The sequence below is a fragment of the Perca flavescens genome, chromosome 13 (assembly GCF_004354835.1).
Source record: "Perca flavescens isolate YP-PL-M2 chromosome 13, PFLA_1.0, whole genome shotgun sequence".
NCBI classification, from domain to species: Eukaryota; Metazoa; Chordata; class Actinopteri; order Perciformes; family Percidae; genus Perca; species Perca flavescens.
This window is the reverse complement of record NC_041343.1, coordinates 26722960-26742249: the sequence shown is the minus strand read 5'-3', so window position 1 is coordinate 26742249 and position 19290 is coordinate 26722960. Positions and strand designations below refer to the sequence as shown.

The 19290-nt window shown below is 43.3% G+C and overlaps 1 protein-coding gene across 1 annotated transcript in view; it reads left to right on the top strand.

Moving 5' to 3' along the window:
* The first annotated feature begins 1598 nt into the window (after positions 1-1598).
* The window catches only part of tecta (tectorin alpha), a 28690-nt gene continuing 10998 nt past the window's right edge, over positions 1599-19290 (top strand). The window contains exons 1-16 of the mRNA XM_028596498.1: positions 1599-1627; positions 3851-3915; positions 4006-4145; positions 4282-4569; positions 5585-5722; positions 5836-6001; positions 6105-6517; positions 6878-7448; positions 7546-8156; positions 8249-8819; positions 10980-11608; positions 12421-13072; positions 14129-14328; positions 15059-15439; positions 17878-18164; positions 18585-18865. Coding sequence (XP_028452299.1) covers positions 3852-3915; positions 4006-4145; positions 4282-4569; positions 5585-5722; positions 5836-6001; positions 6105-6517; positions 6878-7448; positions 7546-8156; positions 8249-8819; positions 10980-11608; positions 12421-13072; positions 14129-14328; positions 15059-15439; positions 17878-18164; positions 18585-18865 — 5392 coding nt within the window. The 5' untranslated portion in view covers positions 1599-1627; position 3851. The remainder of the gene's footprint in view (positions 1628-3850; positions 3916-4005; positions 4146-4281; positions 4570-5584; positions 5723-5835; positions 6002-6104; positions 6518-6877; positions 7449-7545; positions 8157-8248; positions 8820-10979; positions 11609-12420; positions 13073-14128; positions 14329-15058; positions 15440-17877; positions 18165-18584; positions 18866-19290) is intronic.

Here is a 19290-nt window from a genome sequence, read left to right as displayed (position 1 = left end):
GTAACTCTACCTACCACTGAGCTTAAAAAGCAACGTTTTAGGCGGTGTGTGTGTGTGTGTGTTTCTGTTTTTTGTCCATAAATGCCCCAGAGTGAAACTGTACTACTTTGGTGAGTTTGCACTGAGTGAACCCAGTGCAGTTACAACTCAAATTCTTAAGGTCCCAATCCAACGGCAGTCTCTATTTTATAAAAAAATAATTCAATAACACCACATTTTTATAGAAATCATCACCAAATATTTTTAAATCCTGCTTCATATGCTTGAGTGAAACATTAATAAGACCTTGGTATTCAAACATCATTGTTCCACAAAGATAAAGGCTGCAGTGTTACCTCCAAATCTTCCACCAAAGACATATTTTATCATCATTTGGCACTTTGCAGGTGTTAATGACAGATCCTGCCCAAAAGCCTCGACATTCATCCTGTATGAGAGCCTCTCTTTGTACAAAACATTCCTCTACTCCTGCATTTAAAACATGTCTTGCAAGCAGTAATTCTCTTCTGGTTTTTCCACTTCTCTCCTCATCATCATGTCTACATTTCTGACCTCCCCTCTACACTTCGTACACATTGCTCTGTTTCCACTCCCTCTCTTCTATTCCTATGCTGTCCCTCCCCTCAACTTCCCTCTCCTCCCCACCAACCCCTTTCCCCAAACACTGATCTCCGATTAAGTTGAACAGTATCCCAGGTAAAAGTTTGCACCTGCTTCTCTAGGCAAAGCTCCCTCCACAGCTTCAACGGGTAGTTTTTCAATCTCCACTTTTCTCCTGTAAGGACATCGCCATTTAAGCACCCAAAATACAAAACCTTTTGGATTGTTGTCGCTTCTGCTGGTAATCCCGTGGAGCTGGAATTGGACAAGAGTTGCTCTTCTGTCTGGACATCTGGCTCCTCTACTCTCTTCCCTTCTCATCACTATCACCTGCCTCTTTTACTCCCTCCATCACCACCACTGCTCTGTGGATGGTCCTCTGCTGGATGGGACACTGCTGTAAGGAGGTTGCCAGGTTAGACTATTGAGGTGCTAGATGTCCATCTTCTGAAGGCAGGTGAGCGCATCATTTCCTCCTCTACTCATCAGTAGTTTCTTTATTTATGACCTGACTGTGTGACCACAAAAAAAAAAAAAGGCTAAACTTTCCTCATTAGGCTTGGGCACATGGACTTTTGCCTTTATTTCAGTTATTTGGGGGAATGTATGATCTGTTTAGGATTATTGCTTCATGGTCTAATTGTGCAATGTTGATATCTATCTATCTTTTGCTTCATTTTAGGGGTCCCAAACCCCTTAAAACGAACTTCTACCTCTGACCCCTCATCACAGGTTATGGTCAAAGTGGATATGAGCTTTGAGCAGTTCAACATAATAACCATTGTTCATTTTCACGTTATTTAATTTTACGGATTTTTAGAAACCTGAAAAGGTAAAGGTACCTAGTATGTTACACAAAAAGACATTTTTAAAATTTAGAAAAGTCATAAAAATTAAACCTAACTTTGTGTTACATGCATTTATTGTTTATTTTACCTTGAATCATCTTGTGGCCCTACAGATTTATCTTGGGACCCCCTCTTGGCTCCCAAACCCCAGGTTGGGTACCACTGGTCTACTCTTGCAGGTACATTTCTACTAATGATAGTATTAAGACTAAAACGTAGACAATTTAAATGAATGTAATCGCTTAACTATTAACACAGCCCATTTTAATTCACAATTCTGACTTAACCTCATTTTCAAGCCTCAGAAAAAAAGAAAAGTATATTAAATAAATGTGCTTCAGAGAGTGAATTATCTTTTGATAAAGCATCTGGCATACTGATACAGTAAGAGTTGTCTCTCTTTGAGCCTGACCCCAGAGATAAACATGTTGAAGTGGCTTGTTCATCTTTTTTAAGTCCCAGGGTCTTTATCTTAATTGCCTCGCTAAAAGGCACCAAGTTAATGCCAGTCAGATAAGATGGTGAGCTACAATAGTCAAAAGAGCAATTGTGGTAATCTTTCTGTCGACAATGTATGATGAGTGGGCGATGACATTAGAGCAGACCTCTCTCAGCAGTGCTCACTCACCTCGGCACACCTGAACTCAATTTACCATCAAGCTGAATAGAATTCACACATAGATAAGTTGAGAGAAGCATCAAATTGACCTCACATAAATCGTACACCCAGTTTCCAAATTTTATATATACATATATATATATTTAAAAAAAGAAAGATTCCTGAATGACACTGGTCAGTATTTTAAACAAGACATCCAGGCATCACCAGCTCAGCCAGCCTTTGGTGATTACACTTTACGTCTGTTGTGTGACAAAATAATCTCAACTCAAAGGTCCACTGGCATTGACAATACCCTGAGACCAACAGGTTGTCCTCACTGTAATGTGTGTGAATAATAAAACATAAAAACATGTTGATTTTCAATCAAAATTATATACGTGTGTGGCTTCATGTACATTTAAGAAGCCAAAACTACACAGAGACGGCCCTATTGCACAATGTAAAATGACCAATAAATCTTTTATGCACCGCTGGGAGGGGCACTCGTAATTTCGTTGTATTCATTGTAATATAATGTCAATAAAGGCTTCTTATCTTATCTTATCTTAAAAATATGAACCCAGACCTTTACTTTCAGTGAAACCTGTCTGACCAGAAACACATGTTAGAATTTGACCCTGAAACTAAAATGTTTCTTCCAAAAGGAATTATGTTTGAAACACTACGGAGACATCAGTGCTCCTGTACCGGTCAATTACTGGTATTACTTTGCTGACTGGCTGGTAGCAACAGGTCACCTAGCCAGTCACATCTCCAAAATGTTTTTTTTATTATTTTTGATAAATCGTCCACGTATTAAAACCCATGAACAGTTACATTTCTCGCCTAAAGATCTGGTAACAAATCAACAGTTGTGGGTTGTGCTCATGTCCTCCGCCATTACCGATGGTTGATACGAAATGTATGGTGACATGTCACGAGTCCAAAATAGCACAGTAACAGACGAAAATGCGCATTGAGAATTGCAGAATGTTTCACAAGTTCATATCCAAACGGGACCAGTTTTAAATTATTGGTAAAGTTGGTTGTGATGTATAGGCTCATTCATGTTTAATTCACTGAATGTACAGACCAAACCTTTACATTTTTATTAAAATATATTAACAATTAAGCTTAAATGCTATATGGTGATTGGAAAACCTGCTAACTTGGCTGTACACTCTACTTTGCCAATGGCACGTTTGCCAAGCCAAGCACTGAACAGCTACAAAGAGCCACTGCAAGGACCTCAGCAATTCAAACCTACTCACTTAAAGCCATTAGTGCCCCAGTGTTTACACTCCTCTCCCTTCAGCCAACAAGGCATGGATGGATCCCAAACAGAAGTGGTAATGAGGTCCTAAGCAGCCTCACGGCTTCAGACACTGAGACACTGGAGCAGAGCCGGCCAGTTTGGTCAGTTGCAGGAAACCGAGGCACAGAGAGGCCCGTAGTCCACTGTTGCCGGCTCACATGGGACCGTAAGGCAAATGTGATCCTGACACATTGTTCTGGCATGCATAATAGGGCCTTTTCAGGGCTCCTCAGGGGAGACCTGGGAGCCTGATCTTAAAGAAGTAATGTGACGTTGGTTTGATGGTTCTCCCTCCTCTCCACTTTGTCTAAGGGCCCTGTTTATGAGAAGTTGTCCTATGACTCATGTCTGCCGGCATTTCTAATTAACTTTAAGGAAAATGCAAGGCAGATAATGTAACAGTTGCTCAGACAGTGGTGCTGTAACTTAATAAGCAAATTGAAAACACTATTGATATGGTCTCTCATCTCATTCTCTGTTTTTCAGAATGGTCAGGCCAGGCTGTCCAGTCATTCTGCTCCACCTCTTCAGCATCTTTGTGCAGACGGGAGGTATGAGTCATCCCCCACATCGATTCATTCATCTTTTAGGGTGGAGGATAGTCAATTTTAATAAGCTCTTATGCATTATTCTCCTTATAGATAGTACTCAGGACATCCTGTATCCATATGGGCCCAGCCATAGGGATCTAGAGACTCCAAAGATGGATGATGGGAGTTCTACTGAAAATATTTTGCTCATTCATTTCATTTTCTTCAATGTCCCCTACCGTTCCATCTATGTAAGCCTTGATCAGAACTCTCAAACTCTTATTATTACAGAGAAAGTCATTATTCTTCAGATGCTTTATTGCAATGTATGAAGTATATATTATAGCTCATGATGGTGAAATAAAACCCTATCTGTTCTGTCCACAGGTGAACAACAATGGTGTGATCTCCTTCAACGTGCAGGTTAGCCAGTTCACACCAGAGGCTTTCCCCCTGAGTGACAGCAGATCGTTCATTGCTCCACTTTGGGCAGATGTGCACAACGGCATCCGCGGAGATGTGTTCTACCGAGAGACCACCGAACCGGAAATACTGGAAAGGGCAACACAAGATGTCCGGAAGTACTTCAAAAACATGCCCACCTTCACAGCCACCTGGGCTTTTATTACAACATGGCACCAAGTCACCTTTTATGGAGGAAGCCAGACAACCCCGGTAAAGTCCAAATCCTGCATGAAATATCTTGGTCACACATTCCCACATTAACAGTGTTGAGCCTAGCTTAGCAACTTCTAGCCTAGGTCGATCAAACAATACAAATATGTCTTCCAACATTTTCAAAGATGTCTTGTTTCTGTCTCGTCCAGAGTGTTGAAATGAAACCTATAAAACACAAAAATACACCATGTCTTTTGCTCAGTGTCTAACTTTTTTTACACCACAACTGCAAACTATAATTGTTATCTATCTATCTATTATTTGCTATATATGATTGAATCAAGTTATTTGGTGTTGTTGGAAGCAGTGTTTGTTTCACGTTAGCTGGATGCTAGCAGTTTCCCCCTGTGTCTAGTCATTTTGCTAAGCTAGGCTAATAACGTCACAGGCATACTGTACCTCTCTTCTTTCCCAGTAAGCATTGAGTTGGTGATTTGCTTGTCCAAAAAAACAAGTTTGGGACACATTTCTGAATGTTTTTAGACATCTATTTACATATAACTTTGGTTTTCATAGCATTCCAATGACTATATTTCCATGTGATGCACGTTCTACAACTACACTGTTATATCTTAGCCAGAAATTAAAAAATAAACTTTTACAACCACAAGTAGCCTTGTTTTGACCTATTGTATGTCACCTAGACATGTTTTGATCTGCAAATCACCAAAACCATGATTAAACCGACACCACTTTGATTTGATAGCAATATGATTGCCATCAGATGCTGATGATCATATTTCCCAAAAATGTTTTGTCTTGTTTCAATTTGCCACATGGTGGACATTTTTCATAAGTGACCGTATCTACAGAATATAATGTAGTCAGACATTTGCCTAGTGCCACATATTCATTTTTTTTTTTTTAGTGTTCAATGTACATTTCTAAACAACTGGGTTCTCGAATGCAGTTTAGGGAATCTGCTGTTTTGTCTGCAAGTAAGACATTAGTTGAATGTTGATAGGATTCATCTTTTTTGTATGTTATGTCTGTTTTTCTCTTTGTAAAACAGGTGAACACATTCCAAACTGTACTAATCTCAGATGGCGTGGCATCCTTCAGTATGTTCAACTACGGAGAAATCACATGGAGCACAGGAACAGCCAGTGGTGGAGATCCTTTAACAGGACTGGGTGGGACGACAGCTCAGGTATTCTCACAATGTCCCCAAGATCATTTCATACGCATGATATTGTTTTTCCAGCACATAAATGATATGATAAGCATTTCACCTCACGTCCCTCACACCTCTCCCCTTTTCAGTCAGGTTTTAATGGTGGAGACATTGGTCACTTCTTCAACCTGCCAGGATCACGGTCAAATGATGTAGTGAACATTGAACAGACAACCAATGTAAATACCCCTGGGCGCTGGTTGTTCCGCGTAGACACTGAACTGATAGATCCTGCCAATGGCTGCAGCTACAATGGCAAGTTAAAACGTCAAACACTGATAATACCGTCCACACAGGTTTCTCTTATGCAGAACTGTACTTTTAAATATCTCCTTTGTCGTTCCTACATCCTCTCCAGGTCGTTTTTACAGACGAGGGGAAATCTTCTGGCTCTCTGACCAGTGTTCACAGCGATGCCGCTGCCTTGACATTGACAACAAGGTGCAGTGCCAAGAGGCTCCGTGCGGGCAGCTGGAGACCTGCGAGCAGCAGGAAGGGGCTTTTTACTGCCAGCCGACCCGCACCAGTACTTGTGTGGTATTTGGCGACCCTCATTACCACACCTTCGATGGCTTCCTCTATCACTTCCAAGGAACCTGCTCCTACCTGCTGGCGCGGCCCTGCTGGGAGGTGACAGGGCTGCCTTTTTTCAGCGTGGAGGCCAAAAATGAGAACCGTGGGGTCGCCTCTGTTTCCTGGCTTAGAGATGTCACAGTGGAGGTGTACGGTCACAGAGTCATGTTACCCAAAGGCAGTTTTGGAACTGTCCAGGTAAGAATCTGTGGAGCCCTTTATATCGGGAACTATCACAACATTTGCCTTTGTGTGTGCTTCTTGGTTGGTTGATTTGAGTTATGCGGCTGCATTTACACTTTGCTTTTGAAGTCCGTCTTTGACACCTTGGAAGAGTTGTTTTTTTAGCATAAACAGATCACTAATTACCTCTTGGATGCATCTGCCTTGATTTTTCATAATATCTAAGTACAAGCTGACGATACAGGATACAAGTTTTGTCATGATAGCATTCTAAATCCGCATATATTGACAGTTGACTTTCTCAAACTGTGATTGAAAGTTTTCTGTCAGCATCATTTGTTCGTTTTCTAATTTTCCCTCTGTTTCTCTGTCTAGGTGGACGGCTTGATGAAGACTTTACCGGTCCAACTCCAGCTTGGTGCTGTCAGGGTTTACCAGTCTGGGGTTGCTGTTGCTTTAGAAACAGACTTTGGACTCATGGTAACCTATGACGGCCAACACTACGCATCCATCTCCCTACCCAGCTCCTACTTCAACAACACTTGTGGCCTTTGTGGTAACTATAACGACGACCCCGCTGATGATCCTGTGCTTCCTGACGGCTCTCTGGCCGAAAGCGTAGTGGAGCTAGGGGGCAGCTGGCGAGCCGAAGACACAGACTGGAGGTGTACAGATGGCTGCGCCCAGAACTGCAGCATCTGTGACCCTCTTGTAGAAGCCTTCTACTTTCGCTCAGACTACTGTGGGCTCATCAACAAAACCGATGGACCTTTTAGGGACTGCAGAGCTGTAGTGGATCCCACAGCCTTTGTGTATAGCTGTGTATATGACATGTGCAGCAACAGGGATAATATCACCACACTCTGCCAGGCCATCCAGGCCTACGCTCTGGCCTGTCAGGCCCTCGGCGTCACGATACGATCCTGGAGATCTCGCACCTTCTGCGGTGAGATTCAGTTTGATTCAGTTCACGCAGATTCTTTATCTTACATTCATTTACTTGTGTCAACTGACATCATTTCTTCTCTCTTACCGGCTCTCAGCTTTTTCATGTCCGGAGTTCAGCAATTACCAAGTGTGCACAAGTGCCTGCCCAGCCTCCTGCTCGGACCTCACCTCTCCCCTGTATTGTGCTCACCCTTGCACTGAGGGCTGCCAGTGTGACCAAGGCTACGTTCTCAGCGGCAGCCGTTGTGTAAAGCGCGAAGACTGTGGCTGTGAGCATAACGGCCTCTATTACCCCCGTAATAACACTTTCTGGGCAGGCCCCAGCGGTGAAGAAGGGGAATGTACCCTCCGCTGCACCTGCGGGCCTGCTGGGGAAGTCTCCTGCTTCAACGAGTCCTGCAAGGAGGGGGAGGTGTGCGTGGCTGAGGTGGGCTTGTTGGGTTGTTACCCTCGGAGGGAGGGAGTGTGCGCAGTCACCCAAAACTCTGTGATGACCTCCTTTGATGGCACCTTCCTGCTGTTCCCAGATGACAGCTCCTACTACCTGCTGAAGCTGTGTGGCCCAGTGCCAGCTAACGGCTCAATGGTGGAGGTGAAGATGGGCAGGCGGCTGGTGAACAAAGGCCCCACTTGGAAAAGACCAGTGGTGGTTACAGTAGCTAACATGGAAGCTCAGATGGGAGGGATAGATTTTGACACAGTAAAGGTTAGAATTTTCTCTACGGACCAAAAACCTTTTTTTGTTGTCTATGTTCAGCTCCTGCAAACCTATGGCTATGACACCTTTTTGTGTTCCAGGTGAATGGTGAACCAGTGGCGCTCCCATATGTCCATCCAATGGAGACAATGATGATCTACAGAGCACCAGGCAATGCTACAGTAGTGGAGTCCCGCGGTCTGCTTCGTGTCCAGTACTCTCACCAGGGATTCGTCAACATCTCCCTCTCCACCCTCTTCTACAATGTTACTTGTGGTCTATGTGGCGTCTTCAATAGCAATACCACTGATGACCTTCGCCTTCCAAACGGACGCCTGGCGGAGTCCACTGAACAGTTCACAGATGGCTGGCGGTCCATTGCCGATGACCTCACCTGCAATGGTGACTGCGACGACCTGTATCGAATGTGCACAGACCTGCGTCTCTACCAGAGTCCTTGGATGTGTGGCACCATCAACGATCCGGGGAATAGTTCATTTCTGGCATGTCATGCACTGGTGAACCCCTCACCGTTCTTCAGGAACTGCTTGTATAACATGTGTGTAAGGGAAGGGAATCGTTCAGCCCTGTGTTCTTCACTGCAGGCCTATGCCACCGCCTGTCAGGATGCCCAAGTAGGCCTCGCTTCCTGGAGGAGTGTCACCAACTGCCGTGAGTTGAAATATCTTTGTGTTAAAGCAGGGGTCTCAAATTCACTTTACCTGGGGGCCGCTCGAGGTAGAGTGTGGTCAGGCTGGGCAGCATCAAGTATTCAACAAACGTATTCTTTGTTTGCTTTCTTAAATGAATCTTGTTGCCTCAATAGACATTTTTGATTGGTGACCCGGTTCTTTCTCTCATCTCCCTGGTATTTTGCATGTCTAGTTGAGTAATGACGTCTGATGTTATATTCCTTGTACACCGCAACTTTCTCTGTGAATATGAGACATGTAGGGGTGCCCCTGTGCTTGATACAAAAAATATTCCGTCACCCACTGAAATTGCATGTACTCATCGCCAACCTTTCTCTTCACGGCACGTTTTGAGAGAGACATGACTGGAACTGGGTGATGGCGTATACTTTCCATCACTCCGGAACACGTTTCAACCAAGTGACTAACGTTGATACTTTCCCAGGTACTTCACGGTTGGCTAGCTTGACAACCGTTGAGAACAAATGCCACAGGAAGCTGTCACGAGACTAGCTATGGTAGCCCGTAAGTGCTAAAAAAATTAAATAAAAGCGTGGCAAGCGCGGCACACACAACAACTCAGCAAAAAGGTGCGTTCCAGAACAACACGCGGGCTGCACTGAAACTAAACTTTGATGTCAAGTAGGGGGGCCACAAAATATCATCCCACGGGCCTCAATTGGCCCCTGGGCCACGAGTTTGAGACCCATGTGTTAAAGGAACAGGCTGGTATTTGAACTGTCTGACATCTAACCCATAATGGGATTAAAAGATCAACTGTATGGCTCTGCCAATAACGAATAAATATGCCTTCAAACACTTTTAAACCTGTCTTACTATGTTGTAACTTGTTATTGAGAAAACTTACATACAACACGTCAAAAACTGAAAATGTTTTCTTATTAACATATAACCAAGTAAAATATTTGATACAACATGTAACAAGACTTTAAATTTGGTGGGAGGCATATTTTTCTTTTCAAAAGATCTTTACTAGCAGTTTGCTTCTACTTCATGTCGCTATGGTAGATGCACAAATATACCAGTATTTTCATATTTAATTTCCTCTACAGCTACCTACTATGTATTTTCCCCCTTTAAGAAGCCAACATGTATATACTTTTCCCCTGTAAAAACACCAAATTGTCACCTTACATGTCATTTTGCTTACTGAATATCATGAATTTTGATAGCCTTGCTAGCGTCAGAGCACGCTTCTTTCTTTATTGTTCCCAAATAAATCAGACTCATAGACCTGCTTCACAGCAATCATTTTGATTTGTCAGAGCAGGAAAAGCACAGGTGGAACTAATACTAATGACGATGGCTCTGTTCCAGCAATTATTAAAATGCAATGTAGCTATTTATTTGTCACACCTGTGTTTGATAAGTGAATGAAAAAAAGATCTACTAGTATTCCTCTGACGTTTCACTCCACCAGTTCTCTATAGTCAGTGTTGCGCTAATATTTATCTATCATTTAGAGGGTGTACTCCACCAAAAACCTGCTTTATCACTCATGCCATGTATGCTTGAAAGGGGGCTCTTAAGGCTTCCTCCTTCACAGACCGCATCTGTAGTCTTACTCAGATTCAGATTTAAACAGCAACCCTGTTTCAAAATGTCCGTTGAAACTTCTCTAATCACTCCTTCAGGATAATTCACCTCTCAGCTGACCAGTCATATGCTCCCTATGCTCCCAACAATGATATTATTGCCAAAATGGTTTCATTCACTGCTTCCATTTGTCGCTAGTCCACTTAGATGCTTATTTTTGTCAGGGTCCAACATTTGAAAACTTTTTGTCTAACAAAAGTGCACAGCTAACCGTGCTAGCGACAAAGAAAAGCTTTGTATTTATTTGACAAAAATAAGATGGTATAAAAACACCCACTGAGCATATCAACTGACACTCAAGCGGTGGATTTGAGAACTCAGACATTTTCTTTTGCCGTAAACCTGGTCACCAGTGGGATTCAACGTAACCATGGTTAGTCCCAGGGAGAGCTGAAAACCACCATTCAGTCCTACAGTGAGTGACTCAAAACAAAGGTCTGTGGTGGAGTATTCCTGTAATATGGATTTTGCCTGTTGCCTTTGCCTCTCGCTTGCTATCTCATACCTTGTTCTTCTGTCTCAGCTCTTCCCTGTCCTCAGAACAGTCATTTTGATGAGTGCACGAGCGCCTGTCCTCTGACCTGTGCCAACTTAGATGAACCTGAAGAGCCGTGCCCTCTGCCATGCCAGGAGGGGTGTCAGTGTGAGGAAGGCTTTGCGCTTCGCGATGGCCTGTGTGTGGCACGCAGTGATTGTGGCTGCATGAGCCACGGACGCCAGCTGGCCACTAATCAGACTTTCTGGACAGACTGGGAGTGCCAGGAGCGCTGCTACTGCAATGGCTCCGACAACAGTGTATACTGTCAGCTCGCACCCTGTCACACTGAGGAGTACTGCCAGGAGAATGACGGCCTGTATTTCTGCCAACCGCGCACTGAGGCCCTGTGTGTGGCTGCTGGTTATGGACATTTTCTGCCATTTGGTGGCGTACCGTTTGAGCTGCAGAGCTCTTGTTCTCTTAGGATGGCCACCACCAGCTGTGGCAGAGAGAGCAGGGAGCCCGCAACCATCAGTGGAACTTTCCCTCAATTTAAATTGGCAGCTCTTAACGAGGAAAGGGACACAGGCCAAGCAATTTGGGTGAGGGGCTATGTTCTGGAGGTCTACGAGTATGAGATTGAAGTGTCTCGAAGCTACAAAAACACTGTCACAGTGAGTAAATGAAACAAGCGCCGTGATTATATATTATGTTTCATATAAGGGAATGCCTGGAATAAGGAATAAGCTGTGACCAGGCTAATGATACAGTATGAATATTGATTATAACACCACTTTTATGCATGACCGCTGAAGGTCATAGTTGTTGTGTATTTGTGAGGACACGTTATTTCTAATCAAGCCGATTGAATAACCAGGCAGAGGGTGAATTCCTCTTTGATTGGCTTAAGGTGGATCTAATTTCAATGGGCATCTTTTATCAGGCTGGATTTGGCTCAGACAAATCCCCGACCCTGAGCGACATTTGGACTGGGTTCACAAACCGACTAAAAGATCTGAGGAGGAATAGAAATGACACACAAATAACCCAACTTACACACACACACACACACACACACATGACACACACACATGCATGCACGCACGCACGCACGCACCCACGCACCCACGCACGCACGCACACACACACACACACACACACACACACACACACACACACACACACACACACACACACACACACACATTTTTCTCATGCTCTTTGTTTCTGTCTATTTCTCTCTTATACAATTACATTATATGAGAAACGCATACAAGCTCTTTCAGTGAGTCTTAATGTTATACATTCATCACCTGTTTTTCCCCAAATACTTTGAAAACAGGCAGGTCAGTTGGATTGGAAACTATGACTTAGTGCAAAAAAAGGCTTCTGTAGGAATGTGTATGTGTCATCTGATGCGGATCCTAGAATAACAGTTAAACCTGTTCAAACTAGAACCAGTTTTATTAAATCTCTCTTCACTCAGGTGAATAAGGAGCGTTTGTACCCTCCACTGAAGCTGGGCCCAGGGAAGGTCAACATCTTCACCTGGGGCATGCAGCTCATTCTGGAGACAGATTTTGGCCTGAAGGTGGCCTTTGACTGGAACACTCTCCTCCTGTTGACGTTGCCTCGCGATCTCTACAACAGCTCTTGCGGCCTCTGCCACGGCATGCCCTTATCCCCACCCACCCTTACCACCACCGACTGGGGCATGGCCTGGGCAGAGAGGGACACCTTCTGCCAGGTGGGCTGTGGAGACTCCTGCCCACGCTGTGGCCTGGGAGAGACGAGCGATCTAAATGACGCCCCTCTCATGGTGACTGATGCCAACATGAACACGGACAATGGGGCAAATGAAGTTGACACAGGCATACGTTTTCACATTGGAGATGGACTGTATGTGTTTGTGGAGCCTGAGGCAGTAAGGCTGTGCGGGCTAATTGTGGATCGAGGAGGTTTATTTGCACGTTGTCATAGCAAGGTGGCGCCAGCGTTCTTTTATCAAAGCTGCCTGCAGGACACCTGTTTGGACCAAGGAGCTCAGGATACAATCTGTAACTGGCTGCAGATATACGCCGGTACCTGTCAGACCCAAGGTGTGCCTGTCACCGGCTGGAGGAGCGACACACCATGTGGTGAGTGCAAGTCTGGGCTCACCTGAATTTCACCATGTACTTTGATTATGCGTGCAGTGCTGCAAATGTCTCCAAACACGTATGTTCTTACCTCTTGTGGTATCTACTCATGCAGATAGTTTTATTTTCTCCAGATTTTTAAATATCTATCTCTGAGATTGCTGCTTCCAGCCCAATACAGCTGAGGTGAAATAACTTTCATTTGTGCTTCACAGTGTTGAAATCATCAGCAAAATGTCTTTCCAGAGACAAAGCCCTATTTCTTTGGTGGAAAGTAGTTCCAGTGAAGACTGTTGACAGTGGATCTGTATCTGTGGATTATTCACAGTAACAAGAATGTTTTTACTGTTGGCATTTTAAATGTTTACTGTTGAAAATTACAGTAATTGTCAGTGCAATGAGTACCACAAACCTAATTCCATTCAACTCCGTTGTATTGGGTTTCAGGCAGAGAGGTGCATCTCTCAAACCCTGGGCACATAAAGCCAAAAGTATCAGAATGGCTAGATACCGCTAGAAGTAAGTGAGAGGACTTGTTATTTTTAATTTGGGTAAACTGGGTGAAACGGTAATATAAAGAACAAACCCAACGCACAGTCACTGCGCCAGGCGGCTGTAAGTCAGGAAATAATCGCAAAACATTACTCCTCCTAAAACCATACATTTTCTTTTTTACATTGATGTGTGCATGAGTTAAACAAATGTGATACAATGTGTTAATTAGTGAGCTTCAGAAGTGATAAGGGTATTCTTGAACTTTGGATGGAGCCTGGCTGTTGCTTCTACTTCCAGTCTTTATGCTAAGCTAGGCTAACCACGCCCTGACTCCAGCACCGTACTTACAGGCAAGTATTAGATTGATATTGGGCTTCTCATCATCAAAATGTCAAACTGTTCCTTTAAACAGCTGCCATAGACACAACATAAGCCCAACAGCGGACTCTCCAATCAACACTTGTCCACAAATATTTACCCCTGAAAAATGTCCTACAGTATGTGCACAATGTAGTCAGTGCAATCGTTAGCTAATACCTTTGCCAACCTGCCTGCTCCCAGTCCAGAGCTGTCCACCTAACAGCCATTACTCCAGTTGTGTGTCGGTTTGCCCGCCCCAGTGCGCCCCAGCCCGCGGCCAGAGGGACTGCAGCCAGGACTGTGTGGAGGGCTGTCAGTGTGACCAGGGCTACGTGCTCAACGGCAAGAGCTGCATCCTGCCTCAGAACTGTGGCTGCTACACTGATGGCAAGTACTATGAGGTCAGTCCCACATCCAGCACTACATGGAATAAACTCAATGACATATGCAGCAAAAGCTGGCTTTTAAGGCCTAAACACTAAATCAGGATGGTATTAGATATAAATCAGTATAAATCAAGCTGGTATTAGATGGATGGAAGGGTGGATGGATGGATGGATAACACATACATACATACATTGATCTGTAGATGATAAATAGATAGATCAGAGGTTAAGTAGGGATGATTGTCTTTCAGTTTAATTCAATGATTGACATTGTTATGACATGAAAATATGTGAATCCGTTTTAACAAACCTCTCTGGCTCATTTAGTGCCATTTAGTACAAGTGAAGTATAGAAATGTTATGGAAGAATAAAGACAAAGATTTTCTTAATTCAATCTTTAAAGGTAATCCTTCACACCAAACTTGTATTTTTGCAAAGTTGCATTAAAATCGTACAATTGTTTGATTATTTTTATTATAGATTAGTCTGTTGACTATTTTTTTCCATTAATCTATTCATTAGTTAGGTCTGAAAATATAGAACAATATCCATCACAATTAATTGCTTTTTTTCCCCTCGTCCAATACTCTTAAAAACTCAAAATATGTGAAAACTGGAATCTGGGAATCTTTGACACAGAATTTTTGCTTTAAAAAGTCCATTATCAACATTTTTTAAATACTTTTTGTTTAATTGACCAATTGTTTCAGCTTTGGTTTTAACCGATGTCTTTCTTTATTTCAGCCCAAACAGCTGTTTTGGAACAGTGACTGTACCAAACGCTGCCAGTGTATCGGACGAAACCTGATCCAGTGCGACCCGAGGCGCTGTATAGCAGAGGAAGAGTGCACCCTGCGGCACGGAGTGCGGGGCTGCTTTGCGCGGCGCTCCCAGCACTGCGTGGCGTCTGGCGGTGGGGTTTTCAGGACCTTCGACGGGGCGTCGCTGCGGCTCCCGGCCTCCTGCTCCTTCGTCCTGTCCACAAACTGTCACAAGCTGCCTGACCTCTCCTTCCAGCTCATCGCTAACTTTGATAAATGGAGCACACCCAACCTCACCACCATCTCCCATGTCTACCTTTACATCAATGAGGAGAACATACTCATCTCTGGCAGCACTGTCAAGGTGAGAAAAGCGCTGGACCATCGTTTGGATTGCCAGTACGTCCGCTAAATATCGGAAATTACCAATTGATCTTGTCATGATTTCTACTCTGTAGTTTGGTTACATTACATGGACTCAGTTCTACGGTGGATGTCATGTTAAACCCCCTAACCTGACTTTACAAACAACAAACGTTAATCCACATTAACAACACTATCAACTGTCTATGTAAGGGATAATGTAGAGCGAGCCGGTTGTTATAGCGAACCCCGACAGGGTGATCAGGACCCAGACGTGAAGGGTTGGATTCACTCTAACAACCGCCTCGCTCTACATTATCCCTCACTTATTACATGGCTTGGTTGAATCCGACGGCTTTCTGGGGTCTGCTAATTCTTTATAACAGACTGTTGCTAAGAATAATATCAGTGTGTAATAACACCTGATAATGGTTTATCAAACATCATCGTTTGGTCATAATAGACCTAGAAAAGGCTCTAACTGCAAAACCTCCAAGTGTATAAACTGTAGAGTTGAGGGGTGCGTTTTTATTGCTTATGAATTTAACATTTCCTTTGGAAGGGGAGGCTTGTGTTATTGCTTCTGTCAAATGCTTTAATAGAACAATTATCTCTATTACGAGATTATTTGTTGACATTATCAACTTACTGTTCTTCTGGTTATGTGCCGTCTGTCCTCGAAGATGCTTGTATCAAACCTCTCCTTGAGAAACTAAGCAAACAGATCCCATTCAAATCTCCCTTTGCCTCAGTACTTGCAGTCCAATTTACCAATTACCACTAATTGCTTGGCAGAGCTCCTCCAGTTCAAGCTTTTTTCCATATCTTTCCACTGAAAGTGCACCCACTGAGGTAGATAATGACTTGCTGATTGCTTTGGCTCTTAAGGAGTCTTAATCCTGCTTTACCTGAGTAAGCTATTGACCGCAAAAATGCTCTGAACTGCCTTAAGAACTGTGTTGGTATTAGTGATTATGGGCTCAGGTCATATTCACCAGAACAGTAATTACAGCACCATCTCAGATTGTCACAATATGTGCTTTGGGCTGTCTTTTTTCTTTTTTGGTATATGCTACCCCTCAGTGAATCCATTGTGAAAATGAAATCAGTTTATGCAGATGACACACATCTACATTCCTGCCCCAGGTGATCAAGCAGAAAAAAATGGCAAACTTAGTTGTCTAAATTGTCAAATAACAACTTTCACCTGGGTACATTAATTGCAAAAGCTCACAAAAACCCATGGTTATGGTTTATCTTGGATTCCCTCCTCACTTTCAACAATTAAGGACATCACTAAAATGATGACTTTTCCTAATTATATGAATTCAATTCAGTTGTATTTATAGTGTCAAATCATAACAGAAGTTATTTCAGGACACTTTCCGTATATGGCAAGTTAATACCACACTCTAGAGAGAGAAAGAGAAAGAGAAAAAGAGAGACAGAGACAGAGATGCACAGCTACCACAATAATAACATTAACAACTATAACAATAATAGAAATAGGACTAATTATTATCATAGCAGTGGGTAAAAAGAGTGATATGAACAGTAATAACAAACAAATAGTAATATTAGCAGTAATGACAATAGAAATATGACTAATAATAATAATAATAAAAGTAGCAGTGGGCCTCAAACAGGACCATGGGGCACTGTAGTTGCTGCTTTAAATACATTTTTACCAAATGACATGTCTCAGAAGTCTGCTACTGTTTGGGGTCTCAGAGAGACTCCTTTTCTAAAACATAGTTAAATACGATGGATTTCCAGATGCTCTATATCTGGGATTGGCGTTGACAGTACTTTTTACTCAGCACTACCCTTCACAAATCCCGAATAGGTCTATTTGGATTTCTGTTATTGCAGTTGTCTAACAGTTAGTTCATAAGTGATGTAGCAAGTAGGGTGGTCTGGGGTCTAATGATCAAAATGAACACAATGTCACCTTCATCAAATCTGCAAGTCCGGTTTGGGTCAAAAGAAAAGGGTAATGACTTCAACTCTTTCCTACATATAGGTTTTATAGGTCAGTAAAATTATAAATATTCAAGAAAAATGGTAATATAATAAAGAGAGGACTCAAAATCCCACAGTGGTCAAAACTTAGTTGAGAGCAGAGAAAAGTCTGAATTTAGCATGTGAGGATATGTAACAGTCACTGAAAGGGGTGGTGATGGCGCAGTGGATATGACACATGCCTTTGTTGTGGGAGATCCGGGTTCGATTCCCGCTGTGATACATCAACCAATGTGTCTCTGAGCAAGACACTTAACTCCTAGTTGCTCCAGAGGTGTGCAACCTCTGATATATAGCAATTGTAAGTCACTTTGGATAAAAGCTAAATGTAATGTAACATGTAAAATAAATGAAATGAAAGTGACTGTGTGTCTTGTCTCAGAGATGTAAAGATTTCCGTCTCCTGTGTGTTCACAGGTTAATGGTACACCAGTGTCGGTACCGTTTCTAACTGGGCTGATGACGCGTCTGTCCACCTCCGAAGGTTTCATTGTCATCGACACACCTCAGGACATCCAGATTCGATACAACCGCTTTAACACCCTTAGCATCACAATGGGCCAGCGGCTTCAGAACAAGGTGTGTGGTCTGTGTGGGAATTTCAACGGAGACCCTAGTGACGACTACATCACTTCCAGGGGCAAGCCCGCTGTCAGCGCCCTGGAGCTGGCCCAGAGCTGGAAGACCAACGGTATGCAGAACAGGTGGGTGAGGCTTACGGAGACGGTGGAATATATTGCACACTAAATGTATATTAATCGTACAATTGTTGTGAAGCCTTTTGGAGATCATGCTCGAAGTGTAACATGAAAGCTCCACTAATCAACATTGTTTTTATGGAAACAATGGCTACATTTATTGTGATAGGGATCCGTCATAGTAACAAACCAAGCAGAGATTCATCGCCAAACTCTGCAGTTCTTTTAGCCTGTTTTAGCTCATTGTTTTGGCTTTACAGTCCGCCATTGTTTCTGCCTTTGGGTGCCTTTGAATCAGTTGAGTCCATGCTCACTGTAGGTGCATAGCAGTACTTACAGTATTTGCAAGTAGAAAAAAAACCAGACACATTAAAATAATAATAAAAGAATAACTTTGACAGTTGGATGTTTATCTTTCTCCTCCAGTTGTGATGAAACCCAGTTTGTGGCTCTGGCTCAGTCCTGTGACAACACGGCGGTGCTGGCGCTGCAAAGTGAGGATGCGTGTCAGAAGCTCACCCAGCTGAAGGGCTTCTTCCAGCCGTGCCACGGCCTGCTGGATCCCCGGCCCTTCTACCAGTCCTGCTACCTGGACGGCTGCTACAATCACCGCAAGGCTCAGGTCTGCGGCTCGCTGGCAGCCTACGCAGAGGCCTGCCGCTCCATGGGCACCCTCACCACCAAGTGGATCACCCAAGAGAACTGCTGTAAGGGCAACGCGAGGCACCAGCCTCTCCCAGCATACACACACACACGCACACACACACACACACACACACACACACACACACACACACACACACACACACACACACACACACACACACACACACACACACAGACATGGCACTGCATGTCTCTCTTTCTGCTGCCTGTAAAGTATTTTGAAGGTGACTCAGATGAGATGTCGATCAGATTAGGGGTGTAAATCACAAGTTTTATCACGATACGATATTATATTGATTTTTTTGGACAAAGATACGGTATTTCTTAAAGTCTGTCACGATACGATTTCGATTAAATCGATCGTCAGGGGCCTGCGATCTATATAAGACTTTATCATATGCCCATTCAACATAGTTACAGTACATTTATAGCAACTCAAAAAAAGCAACTCAAATTTGATTCGACA